Consider the following 16762-nt stretch of genomic DNA (forward strand, 5'->3'; position numbering starts at 1 on the left):
AAAGTACCAGAACCGCTCACGGCGCATGCGCGCGCAATCCTGCATCAACGCCGGCCGGTCGCTCGCTATTTCCCTAATAACACACGCTGTTCGTTTTTGTTTCTACACGTTTTTTTTACTCACAAAGATTGTCAAGAAAGCGTGTTTGTCGTGTTCATGTCAAATTAAACTGATCACAAAACACAGATTCACTTTCTTTATTTCGTTTTCCTCATCCAACCCCCATAAATCCCTGTGTGTCCTCCTGCAGCACTCCCGAAGGACAACAGGCAAGACAAAAAAGTCTGACGTGTTGAGTAAAAACTGCTATTTTTAGCACATTTTTAGGGCCGACGTGTTGCTACCAGACGTACAGTGTGAGCAGTCAGGTCGCATGCGAGAACTGGGTCGTACAGTGTGAGCACACGACTCGTGAGATCTGCTCTGCGAGGAAGTCGTACAGTTTGAGCTGAAGCTGAACGCTGCGAGTGAAAAAGTCGCACAGTGTACGCCCGGCTTTAGAATGAGCTGTTAGTTGCATGGAAACAACCCCCACCACTGATTCCCATGTACTGGATGCATTTACAGAACAAAGGTAAGTCGATGCTTTGTCTAGGTAAATGAAATGATTGCGAGCTGAGGAGACAATTGTTGGAATGTGGTGAACTGAGCTTTTTCATCCACTTACTTCCTGACATTGCTTAGAAATGAGCAGTTAGTTTAGTTGCTTGGCGACAACCACCCACTGATCCCATGTATTGGATGCATTTACAGAACGTAAGTGAAATGATTGCGAGCTGCGGTGACAATTGTCTCTATGGTGATTCCCTTTGTTGTAAATTTAACACTAGGATAAGGAGAGGAATGTAGGAGAGGTGTGGCTGAGACAAATGTCTGTATGGTTAAAGCCGGGCGTACATTGTGCGACTTTTTCACTTTTTTGAGCCGATTTTCCAGTCGTGCGAGAATCCACGAGATCGGGGCGAGCTTTACACCGAGCGTCGTGTAGTGTACATGGTGTTACGAGAGGCGATTAACACCACGTGACCAGCTACCGATCAGCAGTCGTGAGGTCGCACGGACTTCTGGCGTGTTTAATATTTCGCTCGTCCCTCGTGAGGGTATCGCACTGTTGAAGCGGTGCTGCGAGCAGCTGCGACCCAAAAAGTACCAGAACCGCTCACGACGCATGCGCAATCCTGCATCAACGCCGCTCGCTCGCTATTTCCCTAATAACACACGCTGTTCGTTTTTATTTCTACACGTTTTTTTACTCACAAAGATTGTCAAGAAAGCGTGTTTGTCGTGTTCTTGTCAAATTAAACTGATCACAAAACACAGATTTACTTTCTTTATTTCATTTTCCTCATCCAACCCCCATAAATCCCTGTGTGTCCTCCTGCAGCACTCCCAAAGGACAACAGGCAAAACAAGTCTGACGTGTTGAGTAAAAACGGCTATTTTTAGCATATATTTAGGGCCGACGTGTTGCTACCAGACGTACAGTGTGAGCAGTCAGGTCGCATCCGAGAACTGGGTCGTACAGTGTGAGCGCATGACTCGTGAGATCTGCCCTGCGAGGAAGTCGTACAGTGTGAGCTGAAGCTGAGTGCTACGAGTGAAAAAGTCGCACAGTGTACGCCCAGCTTAACCCTAAATTCTTGAGTCAGGCATTTTCTGAAAGGGGTAAGTCCTTTAAATGTGTGTGTGTGTGTGTGTGTGTGTGGGGGGGGGGGGGGCTCATGTATGAAAGGGAGGGGCTGTTGGAACTGTGGGGCTAACACAAAAGAATTATCAATCCTAATTTGACGTAAAGTGGTGCAAATTGAATACATCAAAGCAGATCATCAATATACATCTTGAAAAAAGGGGACTATAATCATTAACTTCATGCGTCATTACACAACAGTCATCAATTCATTTCTTGACATATACGGTCATTAAAGGTCATCACAAAAGGTCATTAAACAATACACCTGTCAAGTTTGATGTAAGGTGGTTTGGGGGAAAGGGCATAAAGGTCAAAGAACAATAGACCTGTCAAAAAGCTTGACGAAAGGTGGTTCCTTATATCTCTCTGGTACCACTCATCTCCACTACAAATAGGAAAAAGAGGCTACAGTTTGCACCAGCTCACCAAAACCGGACAGTTGAAGACTGGAGAAATGTAGCCTGGTCTGATGAGTCGCCATTTCTGTTGATACATTCAAATGGTAGAGACCTCACAAACGTGGACCACAGCACCACGAGGGACAGACACCCACAGAGTCTGGAATGGCAGCTCAACCCGAGTGGACACGTTGTGGCAATTGTAGTAAATGTCTGCCTCGAGCATGGGGGTGTTGACAGTGCTGACTAACGATAACTGCAGTATTCTGTAACACATGCGATCGGGGTGTAACTGTCACAGGACATTTAGAATCTTTCGCCGTCTGACCAATTCCACACAAGCTCGCGGCTTTGTTGTGCAGAAAAGGTGTGCCTGGACGAAGGATGTGAAGGCCTCAAGTGAGAGAACGTACGCGCAGGTAGGGGGACCAGAACTACATCCGGCTTGTCATCTTGGAACGCGACCACTGGTGGCGTATGCAATTTGATGTATCATCCACCCACTTACCAATGTTGATCATTTCCTTCAGTCGGTAGATGTGCCCTGGGGACATGACTGGTAAATTGATGAAGAATGCCAACTTTCTAGCATTGGGGTTGACCCAAAGCGGAATAGCAATGCCTAAAGTGAAAGCTAGGTGAGTTTGAAGTGCAATCACATCACCCTTCATAGTCCTGTTAAGCGCATCTCGGACCATGTCCAGAGACATCAGGCATGGAGGAATTCAAATGGCAAGCGGTCAGCATCTGACTGTGAATGTGGCAAGGTGGAGTAATGAGGGCCTGGGCGGGATTTGATCCCTAGACTCCCGGGTGAGAGTCACACGAGCTAACCAGTCGGCCAAAGTGGCTCGTGCTGCACACAGACAGCTGGTGTGATCAGCTCTGAGAAGCCTTGATCACAATTTGCAGATCACGTTTATTTTTCATGGAGATCGGCTACGGATTCCTCTTCCGTCTGCATTCTGGGAATCGAAACTAGGAATAGAAATAAGAAACTTAACAATTCCGGGACAAGCTAACAGTTGGAATTGGTTCCAATCGAGGCACGATGCTTGATGCCCAACCCTAATTAAAATCAGATGATAATCAGTGATGACCTTTCTTCTTCATTTGATCTTGTGTTCCTCAGCTCCGACCGACCTCTGGGAGAGTACAGGACAGGAAGTGGCCTCTGCACTACGAGCTATGGGCCTGCCAATTGGACCAGTTGTTTCTATGGAAAGAAACAGCAAAGGCGGGGCCCGGCAGGCCCTGGAACAGATCAGACAAGCTGACAAGGTCAAAGGTCAGACCTGAGGGTCAAATCTATTAATGATGTTGATGAATAAACACCAGTGGATGTGAACCTGCAGATGATATAAATGACAATATCAGTAGTGCTGGAACCCTCAGGGTGAGTCTGGTTTGGGGTCATTACAGAGGGTTGACCTGGTGACCCCACAACCCGGCTGTAATCACATATAAAAAACAGATAAAAACCTAATAAAATGGAAGTTGCTGACCCTTAGAGACCTACAGCTGTGAATGTAATTCTAATTCTTCTTCTTCAGTTGTCATCATGTGCATGAGCTCTGTTCTGGTTGGTGGAGAGCATCAGAAAGAGCTTCTGTTAGCTGCTCTAGACAAGAGGATGGTCTCCGATGGTTACGTCTTTATCCCATATGATGCCCTGCTGTATGCCATGCCGTACCAGGTAAGTGATCATTTGAATGCAAAGTTAAGAATTAGCACATCCAGACACTGATGGTGTGAGCTGGTTTCTGGTGATGGAGGCACCAAGCAGCTGCTAGTTCTCAGGAGAGCCATGTCCCACAGAACCAGTCCTAGACCTTCTACCACTTCCTAATACCGAGTCCTGATTTGTTGCTTCTGCTTTGTTCAATCAGGATGTAACATTTCACCAGCTCACCAACAACACACAGCTACGTCACGCCTACAGTGCTGTCCTCACTGTTACTATGGATTCTGACCAGAGTTTCTATGAGGCTTTTCGTCAGGCTCAGATCAACAGAGAGATCCGATCGGCCATTTCTGCCACAGAGGTAACCAATATCAGCACCCAGTTGGAGAAAATCATGTTTGTGGGACCAGTTATCACCTTAAATCAGTCAGGACCCTCAGGAGCGAGTCACTGATGAGCAGCAGAGAAGATCAAGCCAGACATGGTTCTCTCTCAGCAGCTTTGTTGGGTACCATTCTTTTGAATTTATGAAGGTCATGTGACTCATGGACTGCTCTGACTCCACCTTCCAGGCTTGCTAGCTGGCTGCTAAAGGTGCCATCATCTGCGTAGTAGGTTTTCAGCGTTTAATAAAAGGCTCTGGGTCACTTGTGACCGTTTCCCTTGAGGACCCGAGGCTGTGAAACGTGTCTGGAGTCTCTGTTGGTTCCCTATGTTGGTCCCTGAACTGTTGGTTTCCTCAGGGACCTCTGGACCAATCCCAGGCATGACCTAAAGACTCTTCTGAAGCTCAGTGCTAATTTAAACACATCATTTCAGATCTGAGATTGGTTTTCTCTCCTTTTTTTATTTTTTATTTTATTATTTTTCTGTGTCCTGTCTGGCTGTGAAGCAAATGGAATTGATGTCTGAATGCTGGTGACAAGCCTTACAGATTTACTCTCAGGTGGAGCATCAAAGCTTCTGCTTTTAATGTCACGCCTGATTCTTAAAACTAAATTGTTATTGTTTTTTGAATGCTTTGTAATTCTGACCAGACACGGAGACAGAGAAGAAAGAGAAAGGAAGAGACAAAAAAAAAGGGGGGGGGGGGGGGAGGGGGTCCACAAAAATAAAAAATCTATGATGAACAAGAGTCTGCTTCTAGATCTGCAGAAAGAGAAAAAAAACACAACAATGCAACAGAAGCAAGCTATCACTGAGTCAACCTGATGAAATATAAAATCAACATTGTTTTACTGAACAATCACACGACAATAAATCACAGTGCATTTAGTGCCAACCACAGCCTCAAGACTTGTTGAAAATGCCCAAGTCCATACTTATGAGAGCACATTGTGAGCACCTGTGTGTGTACCCGCGCTTGTTTATGTAAGGTTTCTGTATAGGAGCGTCCAATAGAGAGTGTGAGGGGCCACATATCTGCCCCCAAAGATGTTTAGGAGATGGAGGGAGCTCCAAGTCCCAGAGAACCAGGAGCAGTCCCTGGAGATATCAGCGGCAAGCTCACAGGCCTGCCCGCAGCCTCCCACCCCCCAGCCGGCCGAGCCCGGAACCCAGCGACCCGGGACCCAGCTGCAACCACCCCCGCCGGGGACCCAGCAGAGCCCAGGGACTCAGATCCCACCAGGCAGCCACTGGAATTGATCAGGCAGACTCCAAAAAGCTTAAACCCCCTGACCCGGGAGCCACGAACACTCAGGCAGACCAAGGCACCACACTCCACAACTAGTGCGGCAGAGGGAGGAGAGGCGAAGATGTGTAGCAGCAAAAGAAGTCCCAGGAGAGGGGAGGAGTCAAAGGCTCTACCTGACATATACAGTCATACACAGACACAGTCACACACTCCGTCCCTCATGCTCACACATACACATACAACCTAAGACTTACAAAAATGCACGCCGGACACCCACTCATGCTCCCCATACACACCCTATTCACTCTGGTCCCGGTACTGCTGCACAAAGGAGACAACCATCACCGGTTACCAGAGTTCGACCCTTTCTGCTGGGGTGCTGATGAGCAGGCTCCCCCGCCCAACGCTGAGCAAAGCAACCCACCACCCCAGACCAAAACCAGACGGCCAGATCCCCCTCCTATCCTCCAGCCCCGGGAAGCCAAGAGACAACAGAGGTGTGCTGAGAACCCCTGTCTCCCTCCGCCTGCTCCAATACAGTGTTAGTGCATGTTGATGAGGTGTATGCCATGGCTGTGGTGAGCGGGCAGTGCGGGCATCGTCTGGCCTATGCCAGCTGATGCAACCACACTACCCCACTTGCACCCACAGCCCTCTGTCTAAGTGCAGTTTAAAATTGGAAGTGGGCATCCAGCACTCGAGATGAGGCAGAAAAATCCCCTTGCCAAATGCCGTTGAATGTGCTCACTCCCAAGGCCCTAAGTGTGTGTTTGCATGGAATGTTGTTGGTGGAAGTGTTAAAGGTGCAAATAAAATTGGGGGGCAGGTTGCCACAGGAATGTGGAAATGGGTTCCATACCCACACCCCCTGACTTGTCCACCCCCCCAAGGTCCTATGTGCATGTTTGTGTGATGATGTTTGTGTGACGGTTTTCTCTCCTGGATTTAATCCACAGGTGTCTCCAATGTTTGGCACCATCTTTAATATGGTGTACTTCGTTGCTAAGGCAGTGGAAGAGCGTCGCCAGGCAGGGGGTGGGCACTGGGTGACAGGCAGTCAGCTCTTCCAATCAGATGGAGGCTTTGATTTCCAAGGCTTCAATCAGGTTAACCCACATCCTCAAAATGGTTACTGTCCCAAGCCATCCATCCATCCATCCATCCATCCATCCATTCATTCATTCATTCATTCATTCATTCATTCATTCATTCATTCATCCATCCACTTTTATTGATTTTAGTCATATCTCATGACAAACTTCACAGCAAGTCTTCAGTTTTCGATAATGTATTTGCGTCTTTGTTGTTGTCAGGTGCTGTATGGAGGTAAAGGTGGGCGTGGCCTTCAGGCCAGGTATGTGGTGTTGGACAGTGAAGGTGACCACCTGGTGCCGACCCATTCACTTGCACCAATGCATAGTGATGGCACAGTTGGGGGACTGAGACCGTTGACTCGCTCATTTTTCTTTCCTGGAGGAAAACCCCCCAAAGCCAGCTTCTGCTGGTTCAGTCCAGAGGAGGCCTGCAGTGGAGGTGTGTTCAGCGACGCTCAAAAGGAGGGTGGATATGCACGTTTCAGTTGTAGACACTTTCTACTTCCGTAGGCTTGGTCCAACAGACAAGCTCCTTGTTTTTTCCCACAGAAAGGTTCAGTCATGGACTGGTTACTTTATCTGATTGGCCCTGCCAGATTAATTTATTTACCACGATATTAACTGCTGATCAAATAGGTATCAAACAAGTTAAACAAGATAAGAAACAACAAAAATGAAAACAGTGATGGATGTCATTGGATAAAAGCCCCATAGCTAGTCAGCTGTGAAGGTTCAGAAACTACCTGAGAACTTTTGAATCTGAAAAATGAGACAGACTGATGAGACTTGTGTTTGTGTTCCAGGAGTGGATGGAGTCACCATGTTCTTCATCATCCTACTGCTTTGTGGTCTGATTGCTGCTTTCATCTTTTGGATCAGGTCATTTCTCTCTCTCTCTCTCTCTCTCTCTCTCTCTCTCTCTCTCTCTCTCTCTCTCTCTCTCTCTCTCTCACACTCTCTCTCTCTCTCTCTCTCTCTCTCTCTCTCTCTCTCTCTCTCTCTCTCTCTCTCTCTTCTCTCTTAAAGGGTAAGATGCTGTGACGGTTATAATCTGGTTATTACCTGTGCTGAGGTGTATTTGGCTGGTGTAGGTTCTCAGTAGAATGATAATCTTGAAGGTTTAATTGAAAACAACTGTACTTTTGTTATTTTGGACGTCTAGTCTCTCATCCAAGAAGCTTCCTCTAAGACAAACACTGATAGGGCAATTGACGCTTTGAGCCCGCTTTGAAAACCACTCGGGCAGAGTTCAAACAGACCAGAATAATCAGATGTTTGCTGCACAGAAAGTCCAGGTGTTTAGAGAGAATTGGATCATTGAGCAGGAAGGACTTATTGTTAATGGAGCGGGTTTTAATAGAGCCATGCTGAGTGAGGTGGATGAATCAGAAAGTACAGAAACAGCTGGAGTTAGTGGACGTAGATTACAAGGGTTAGATCCACGGTGTTTATAAAGACCACTCATGGAGGGAACAGGAGGAGAAACCACAGAAGGATGCGAATAAACACACCTGAGGAAACATGGATGGAGGCCAGTGTTTACTAGCCAAACGTTATTCTCACCTGGAGCTGTTTGTTTCCTCCTTTTCCTCTTTATCACCTGGTTCATAAAAACGTTGTTAGATGCGCGTAGCTAGTGTCCAACACCCGGTGAAGACAGCCACGGCACGCCTTGACTGATCATGGACAATCAGAAGGATTAGAGAGTCAGGTGATCGTACAAGATCGTAGCCAGGACATTACTGCAAAGAACATAAAAGAGTTGGCATTAAAATGTTTGAAAAGATGTCAAGTACCTGCAGCAGAGCCAAATACATATGCCAAGGCCATACACTCATGTGACCTCCATGACCCCATTGGTGACCTCTGTCCTATTAACATGTTTGTTTCCAAACACAACCTCTAAGCCTTACCCAACCCGAGTTTCAGACCTGGAGAAGCTCCTTGGATGAGAGAAGTCCTGTTGTTCCCAGTGGAACGTGTTTCAGTGTTCTGTAACTCTGAATGAAGCAGTTGTGTTTTTGAACAGGAAGTGCAAAATATCTGCAAATGTGACCAAACTCATTCTGACTCTGGATGACATTGTGTTCATCGACACTCAAGTCAGCAGAAAGGTTATAAAGCTCTTTGTTGTTCCCACTGATACCAGTAGAGTGTGCTTCCATTCTAATGTGATCCCAGCAGCTAACTGGAGTTCCCCTCAGCTTTTGCTCTGTCCTGTTGCTCAGTTGACTCTCAGTGAATCCAGCAATGACCTGCCTTTCATGTTCATGTTGAACCAGCTCAGTAGGACGGGGAGGTTGTGGGTTCAAATCCATAGTCATACCTAGGACCCAGTGCCTCCTCGCTTGACTCAGCATTTTTTTGGGGGGGGGGGGATTAGGGGTTAAACCAGCTAATGGTTCCTGAGCTGCTGCAGCTCACTGCTCCCCATGGGGATGGGTCACATGCGGAGATGTAACCAGTGTGTGGTGATTACGGGACTTTAACTTCAATGTTACATTTACACAAAATCTCAATTTCCTTTTGTGGGCCTGTGTTTGATATAGCGCCTTCTAGAGTCCTGGAACCCCCAAGGTGCTTTACAACAGTCATTCACCCATTCACACCCTGGTGGGGATGAGCTGTGCTTTTAAATTGCTACAAAACAGCAGCGATTTAAAAGCACAGCGAAGGTTTAACTAAGTGGAATAATGAACTGAACTCAGCGATCTGAACTGAAATCAGAGTCTAGTCAGCTGTTAGCAGTGAGTCCGATGAAAACAACAAACTAAAGCAGTCCCTCAAAAAGCTGCAGCTGGGAGAAAAAAGTGACTGAAGATCTTTATTTGCATGAGTAGAAGAACATTGATTTAGTATTTTATAAAGAGGATAGACCATTGTGTTAGGTTTCTGCGTTTGCTGGTCGCTCCTCAGCCTGTCAGGTCCAGAGGTCACAGCTCCTAAAGCGTCGCTCACACCAAGCGTGGAGCAGATGCTGCAGCATGCACATTGACCACAAATCACTGAGTCCAGTCAGCATTCACTCCGGCAGCAGGGCAGTGCAGATCCGCATGTGGAGCTCAGGACAGCACAAGTCTATTTTTACTAGATGCCAGATGTGGATCGTCAGGAAGTTAAAGACAGGAAGTGTCACATGTGTCAGCGAGGTGAATCCAGTTCCTTTCAGAATAAAACCTATGTTGCGTTATTTTTACTGTTGGGTCAGATTTCTAATCATTTGCTGCTCTTGTGGGAGCAGATATCTGGACTAGTTCAGTTCCACAGTTGCCCCTGCAGGAGGAAGCTGTGGGGCAGGGGCAACAACTCTGTGTCTGGATGTGGCTGATGGTCTATTCAGATGGATCTGGAGTTCTAAGCTTAGCACCACCAGTCACTACCCTGGGTCACCATTACATCTGAACTGGGTCAGGGTGTGCAGGTGGACTCCCAACCCATTCTCTGTTTTAGTTTAGTGGTCCAGTTGGACATTTTCCCCCCGGTGCTCCTGTCCCTCATCGAGGTCTTATAGGTGCCTGTGGTGCTTTTGTTTGTTCTCCTACTGTTTCCACTAAAGGTTTAGCTTTAGTCACACCACTCCCACTTTAACTACAGGAGTGGGTTTGAGTCGCTTCAAATTGAAATTTTTCCTCCTAGAAACTGAATGATGAGTCGATCATGAGAAGTCTTCTGGAGATCAAAACGCCACTACGGACCATTGCTAGAAGCTACATCTTAACAACACCAGAGAGCTCCAACATTGGGATCCTGGAGGTATGCCTGTAATGATATCAGTACAGGCACCTGTACCTGTTCCTTTACCTGGGTATTCTTTTCTTGCCATAATACTAACTCTGCTCTGATTGGTTTACTGTTGCCAGGGCGACTGGGTCTGGCTGAAAAAAATTCCTTTTGGAAAGACAATGACAGCTGTCAATCAGAACACCCAAAATCTGTTCAGCCAGGTAGGACACAGCTGGTGCACCTGGTCGTATCTGGGTCTGGTTCTGGTGAGGCTATCCCAGACTCAGCCCCGGTGATGGGAACAACATTTACCGTGTTATCAGATGAATGACTTTCTCTGTTGTTATAATGACTGATGCCACCCGTTACAGAATTCAGCAACAAGGTATGTTGAAGCTATCCTCATCTGATCAGGAGCTAAAGGGGCAGATGCTTATCACCAATCACATCACAGCCAATGAGCTACAGACCCAGAGAGCAGGTGTGAATCTGCTTTGCCGTCTCCGGGTCTGCAGCCGTACCAAACTTGATGTGACCGCATAACTATCTATTCAAGGAAGATCTGCTCCCCTGTTCACCGCCCAGATGTCAGCTCATTCCTCGTCATGATCTTCTGTCTACCTAGATCATCCTGCAGTCATGTGTGTGTGTGTGTGTGTGCGTGTGTGTGTGTGTGTGTGTGTGTGTGTGTGTGTGTGTGTGTGTGTGTGTGTGTGTGTGTGTGTGTGTGTGTGTGTCTGCTCTGTCTTCTCCATCCCAAGTCAGTCGTGGCAGATGGCTGTTTATACTGAGCCAGGATCCTCTGGAGGTTTCTTCCTGTTAAAAGGGAGTTTTCCTCTCCACTCTCGCTGCATGCTTACTTAGTATGAGGATTGCTGTAAAGAGTCTGACACTAGTCAATGACTCGATGCAACCTGCTGGGTTCCTTGTATAGGAAACATGTTACTGATTGGCTTAATGACCTGACCTTACTGGAATGTTTATTGTGTGAAGGTCCTTGAGACGACGCTGGTCCTGCTTTGGCGCTTTATAAATGAAGTCGAATAGAATTTATGGGTTACTAGATTATGAGTAACAGAAGTACCCAGACAGAAGCTATTTCTCTTTAAAGAGATCAAAGGTAAGACTGTAAATAGAAGTTCATTTACGTGCAGGAACTGATGCAGATCCACCTTTTCTGCTGTTTAGAGTCATGACTGGATCTGGGGCTTTTGTCATATCCCACTGACATTTAAATACTTTAGTGTGATGCTTTCTCTTGGTAGTTCCTTCTGTTAGATGTCCATTTATTCACTTTTATAAAAACATTAGACACATTTAGTCATTTAGAGTAAATGTAGTTGGTTCTGTAAAGAAGAGATCCAAATGTTTTTGCATATTTTTATGAAAAAAGTGACTCAGTGGTTACTTTTCCTGGTAATTTACTACTTTTATGACATAGTAACTCTGTTACTTTTTGAAGAAGTAATTAGTAACTATAACTAATTACTGTTTTGAAAGTAACCTGCCCTTTCTGCAGCCCCTCCTCCAGCTCCCCAGGTTTCCTGGGCTGTGGGTGGTAATTGATTGGCTAAAGCCGCTCGGGTCTCACCATTTGCCAGCTAACACCTGCTGTTTAATGTTTTGAATCTGTTCAGAGCCCGATAAAAAAAATCTCTAATGTCATACCTGAGGAAACTGGAGACCTCTGCACTGGTACACCAGACCAACCATGTCCTCAACATCTGGCTGTTTCTGTTGTGACTGGCATCCACAGCCTTGTGGCTTAGCTAGTTTAAGTCACATCAACACAAAGGGTGGTGATCAGTTCTCTCTCTTCTCCTCTCTTCACCCAAGTGTCCTAAACACAAGGCCACAAATGACAAAGTCAACCACTGACCTGTGACCTCAGCAGCCCAGGACCCACGGGTACCAATCCCTCTGTTTAAACATGCTTGTTGCTTTGGATAAACTATGACTTGCACAGAAGACCAGCAAAAAAACTGCTCCTCTCAAACCAGTCACGCCCGTCCAGGTCACATGGTCATTGCCCAAATGAGCACTGGCATGGAACCGGAAAACTGATGCTTTTGCGGCCAAAAACCAAAGAATCAGGCTCTTGGCACCGAACTAGCTCTGGAATCAGTTTGGTCAAAAGATCCTATCAGGGACTCAAACAAGGGTAGGCACCCTGAGTGGGTATTTGCCACTTACGCACCAACAACCGTCAGGACCATCCCCTACCGTGAAGCCACCCTTTTGTCCCCTGGGGTAAACGGGCAAAAAGTCTAGAGGCTAACAAGGAGCCCAGGTGACCCGCTGCCTCTGAAGCAACTAATGCAATAAAGATGATCTAATTATCTAACCTCCACCTCCTTACTGCGGCAAAGGACGTTCATTACCTGTAATGTCCCTGAAAGGGTCCCCCCAGCTGCAGGAGGAGCAGTAAGAGTCTGGTGCAATGGGTTTGGGTAGCTGCAGGTAAACTCGTAAGGGACATTCTGATGATTTGTTTTGGTGTTTCTGCTGTTCTCTTCATGGTGATGCAAGAGAACATTTGTGAAGTGAATCACAGCTCAGCAGCGAAAAAGGTTTCTGTTTTCTGTCTGATGTGCAGCTACGTGAGATGCGTCATGAGAACCTGAACCTGTACCTGGGTCTGTTCGTGGATTCGGGAATCTTGGCTCTGGTGGTGGAACACTGTCCCAGAGGAAGTCTGGCAGACCTGCTGGCCGACAGCAACGTCAGGCTGGACTGGATGTTCAAGTCCTCCCTGCTCATGGACCTCATCAAGGTTCTTTAGTCAGTTTTAACATAAGGAGGATGTATTTGTTGTTGCATCCTCCTGGAGCTTCTGTTGGTCCATCTGTTCAGTAAAGATAAAACCTCATGATTACGTTTTCATGCTGATGCCTGCAGAGGAACTCATATTTATCATAATCTTCACTCAGCAGGCCTGCTTTTGTGTTCCTTTACTCTTGTATTCATTTTGGAGATGTGAAGTTTTTGTAATGTTATCAATGACCTTTTGTCTAAGCTCTGTGGTCTTACTCATGTTTACGGTCTGTCGCTTCTTCAGGGGATGAAATATCTTCACCTGCGAGGGTTGACTCATGGTCGTCTGAAGTCTACAAACTGCTTGGTGGATGGACGTTTTGTTCTGAAAATCACAGATTATGGAATTCCCATGATCCTTCAGTCCCAGAGCGTCAGCCTTCCTGATGATCCACAAGGTAAAACGCATCTAATCACTCATTTATGTGTCAGACTGGGTTTATACACATTATTTTCCCAAGCCTGATTTGTACCAGTTTGGCCTTTTAACAGCATTAAAGATAGATTTGGCACAAAGGAAATAATAGTTGCACCTAAACAGCTTGGTGCAGGCTAAAGAGGGTGTGGCCGGTGCTCGGCCTGGCTCCTGCTGCTCTATGTGCCGTTTCTATCCCTCATCTACGAACTATGCCGTTTCTATCATTCATCTACGAACGATGTCGTTTCTATCATTCATCTACGAACTATGTCGTTTCTATCCTTCATCTACGAATGATGTAGTTTCCTCCGATACTTCGGTTTCCCCCACAGATCACAACATGCCCTATAGATTAAAAGTTGTATGTCGCTTAGGTTAAAAGCATTTGCCAAATAAACATAAACAAAAGGACTCCTGGGGTGCAGAGCTGGCTAGTGTAGTGTCGTCGTCAGTGGTGTTGAGGGCTTTGTTTCCCATCACACACAAACACAAATGCTATTTCACCGAGAAGCCCCGCAACCAGACCGAGTATGTTACGTAACTGACATCACCTTTACATAACCAGGAAACAAAGTCATCACATACGCACGAACTGACCTGACCTGACAAATGATTAATGACTTGCAATCGACCAGCACCTTCTCAGCAAGCACCAAGCTCATTTCCAAATGATCTAGAAAAACACTGCTTGCTCTGATTGTTGCTCATTACCAAAACGTATGTCTGCTGGAGACAGAAACAATCCGCTTCCAACTAAACTCCAGCTACTGAAAGAGATGCCAATGCAGAAGTGATGCAAAGTTCCGTTAACTGGCCTGTTTAGCTGTAATTAATGTTGGAATGTTTGAATAATTAGGGGTGTGTCCATTTGATTGACAGGTAGCAGAAGAGCTGTCGGCACTAGCGCTAGCTGGTTGGGTCTTCCTTGCTCCAGGGAAGGCCTCAACCTCAGCCTCACGTTATATGTCAGCCTAGAAGACGGAGGGTGCCATGTCCTGTCTTCTGTCTCCCTAGTCCATTCCATATGCTCTCCCACCTCCAAGTTTCCTGTTGCAGTAACCAAAGGAAATGCATCTTTAATTAATTTGGTTGGGATTGGATCTAAAAGGCAAGTTGAAGGTTTAGATTAAGCTAATATTTTTGATAACTTTGAAAACCCAACTGGATCAAAACAGTACAGATGAGGTTCTACAGTTACCTCTGATGCTGCCTCACTTACTGAGGAAGACTCACTATCATTACCACCATCTTCATCATTATCACCACTAGGGTTGCTACAATTATAAATTTTGGTGGTACGATTATAGTCTGAGAAATAATCACTATTATTTTATATGAATTGATTTCACATCTGTATTAACACACAAATAAATCACACACACGTTCTATAAGTAACTGATTAAAGCCATGATTACATTCTATAAAGGTTTTGAACCTCTGAAATATCTATTGTTCCTTTTCAGAGATTTTGTTTAGAAAAATTCACTCTACTACTGATTTGCAACATTGATGTTTTACCTCCACCAATAACACAAGCCTGGAGGAGTTCTGCTATGTGGTGGAGCTGCTAATGCTAACGGTTAGCTTCTACTAGCTGAGACGTTCTCTGCTGTTTCCTGGACTAAACCAACAACAGCTTCCCCGTCGTGAGTCCAGATGGGTGAGTCCATTAATGTTAGTGACAGTGTGACAGATCTGTCAGGATTTTCTATCCTTGAGTTTCCTCGTCTGTTTTCTATCAGAAGCTAATGCAGGAGACAGGTGTAGGAGACTATTTTCTATCAGATGCTAATGCAGGAGACAGGTGTAGGAGACTATTTTCTATCAGAAGCTAATGCAGGAGACAGGTGTAGGAGACTATTTTCTATCAGAAGCTAATGCAGGAGACAGGTGTAGGAGACCATTTTCTGGCAGATGCCAATGCAGGAGACAGGTGTAGGAGACTATTTTCTATCAGAAGCTAATGCAGGAGACAGGTGTAGGAGACCATTTTCTGTCAGAAGCTAATGCAGGAGATAGGTGTAGGTAGTATGTTTACTGCATTAGGTCATCTCCCTCATCACACCAGACAAGAAGTAAAGCTAATTTAAGAACACATTACACATAAATTAACCTTGTCCCCCAGACTCAGCGGCTCTGCATCACGGAGAGTGTGTTCTGATAATTATTGGTAAAGATAACAGCGGTCTATAAGAACCAGCCGCTCTGCTTTCTCCTCAGTTCAGTCCGAACATTCGACAGAACGAGGTTGGAGAGCAAAGCTTTAAGACTGGCCATCTACACCCTTTCTAACCAGAAGGATTTTGACACACTGTCAAAACCTTAAGCTTTTGCACCTGCAAAGCTGAGGACAACAAGATATTTTTCCTGCAGAACAAAGCTGATTTTGTGACACTCCTTCAGAGTTGTTTTGAGACGCTTGGTTCCATCCAGTCCACCTGTGTTACCTGGAAACGATCCTGGACCGACCTGGTCATACTAAGAGTTGGTCTACGGACTTCTGTACTCTGGGTCTCCCCCCCCCCCCCCCCCCCCCCCCCCCGATATTTCAGATCCGAAAGGGTGCCTCCACTTAGGTACGTAGAACACAGTGAGATAGCGTCTGCGTGCAGTTTGTTAAGAACAGCTTACAGCTTAGATGCAAACCAAATTCTTTTATTATCCAGAACTCACCTCTCTCTGAGATGCGGAGATTTTGACTCCGAAATACTATATTCACACCTAGTTTCAGATGCCCATCTACTAGTTCCATCCATTCACAGTATAATAGTTTTAAACCATTTGTCAAGTCTTAATTCTTTGTAAAATAAATTCTTATTTAATTGCAAACATGCCTGGTTCTTTGATTATAAACAAAGGCAGAGCTAGTTCCGTGTTGGTCAGAGGGGCCGACGGCGCCAAATGGCAGCCTCGCCTCCGTCAGACCTCCCCAGGGTGGCTGTGGCTACAAGTAGCTTACCATCACTAGCAGTATGTGAATGTGAGTGTGTGAAAGCATCTTTGGGGGTCTTGAAAAGTGCTATATAAGTTCAATGCATTATTATTATTAAAACCACAACGTAAAAGTTAGTCTGCAAATACAAAACAATGTGTTTTTAATTGTTGAGAGATTAAAGTCGCCCCCCCCCCCCCCAATTCCTCAAGTTGGTATGGTCGGTCCACACATGCTGTTTCCAACGGGTGGGGTTGCCGGCTCTGCCCCGCTCACAGCTTCACAGCAGCCCACAGGCTCACAGGAGGCAGGAATCAAAAAGCCGGCGGTTTTCAGCAGTAAGTCATTTATCACACGCTTGTTCTACAAACTT

The 16762-nt window shown here is 45.9% G+C and overlaps 1 protein-coding gene across 1 annotated transcript in view; it reads left to right on the forward strand.

The window, feature by feature from the left end:
* The window catches only part of LOC107383747 (retinal guanylyl cyclase 2), a 48356-nt gene that overhangs the window by 10867 nt on the left and 20727 nt on the right, over positions 1–16762 (forward strand). Inside the window, exons 4-14 of the mRNA XM_070541504.1 lie at positions 3221–3376; positions 3642–3784; positions 3978–4133; positions 6365–6514; positions 6722–6941; positions 7306–7381; positions 8532–8616; positions 10139–10255; positions 10363–10446; positions 12822–12998; positions 13284–13437. Of these exons, the coding sequence (XP_070397605.1) occupies positions 3221–3376; positions 3642–3784; positions 3978–4133; positions 6365–6514; positions 6722–6941; positions 7306–7381; positions 8532–8616; positions 10139–10255; positions 10363–10446; positions 12822–12998; positions 13284–13437 (1518 nt within the window). The remainder of the gene's footprint in view (positions 1–3220; positions 3377–3641; positions 3785–3977; positions 4134–6364; positions 6515–6721; positions 6942–7305; positions 7382–8531; positions 8617–10138; positions 10256–10362; positions 10447–12821; positions 12999–13283; positions 13438–16762) is intronic.

This window comes from Nothobranchius furzeri, chromosome 11 (genome assembly GCF_043380555.1).
Source record: "Nothobranchius furzeri strain GRZ-AD chromosome 11, NfurGRZ-RIMD1, whole genome shotgun sequence".
NCBI classification, from domain to species: Eukaryota; Metazoa; Chordata; class Actinopteri; order Cyprinodontiformes; family Nothobranchiidae; genus Nothobranchius; species Nothobranchius furzeri.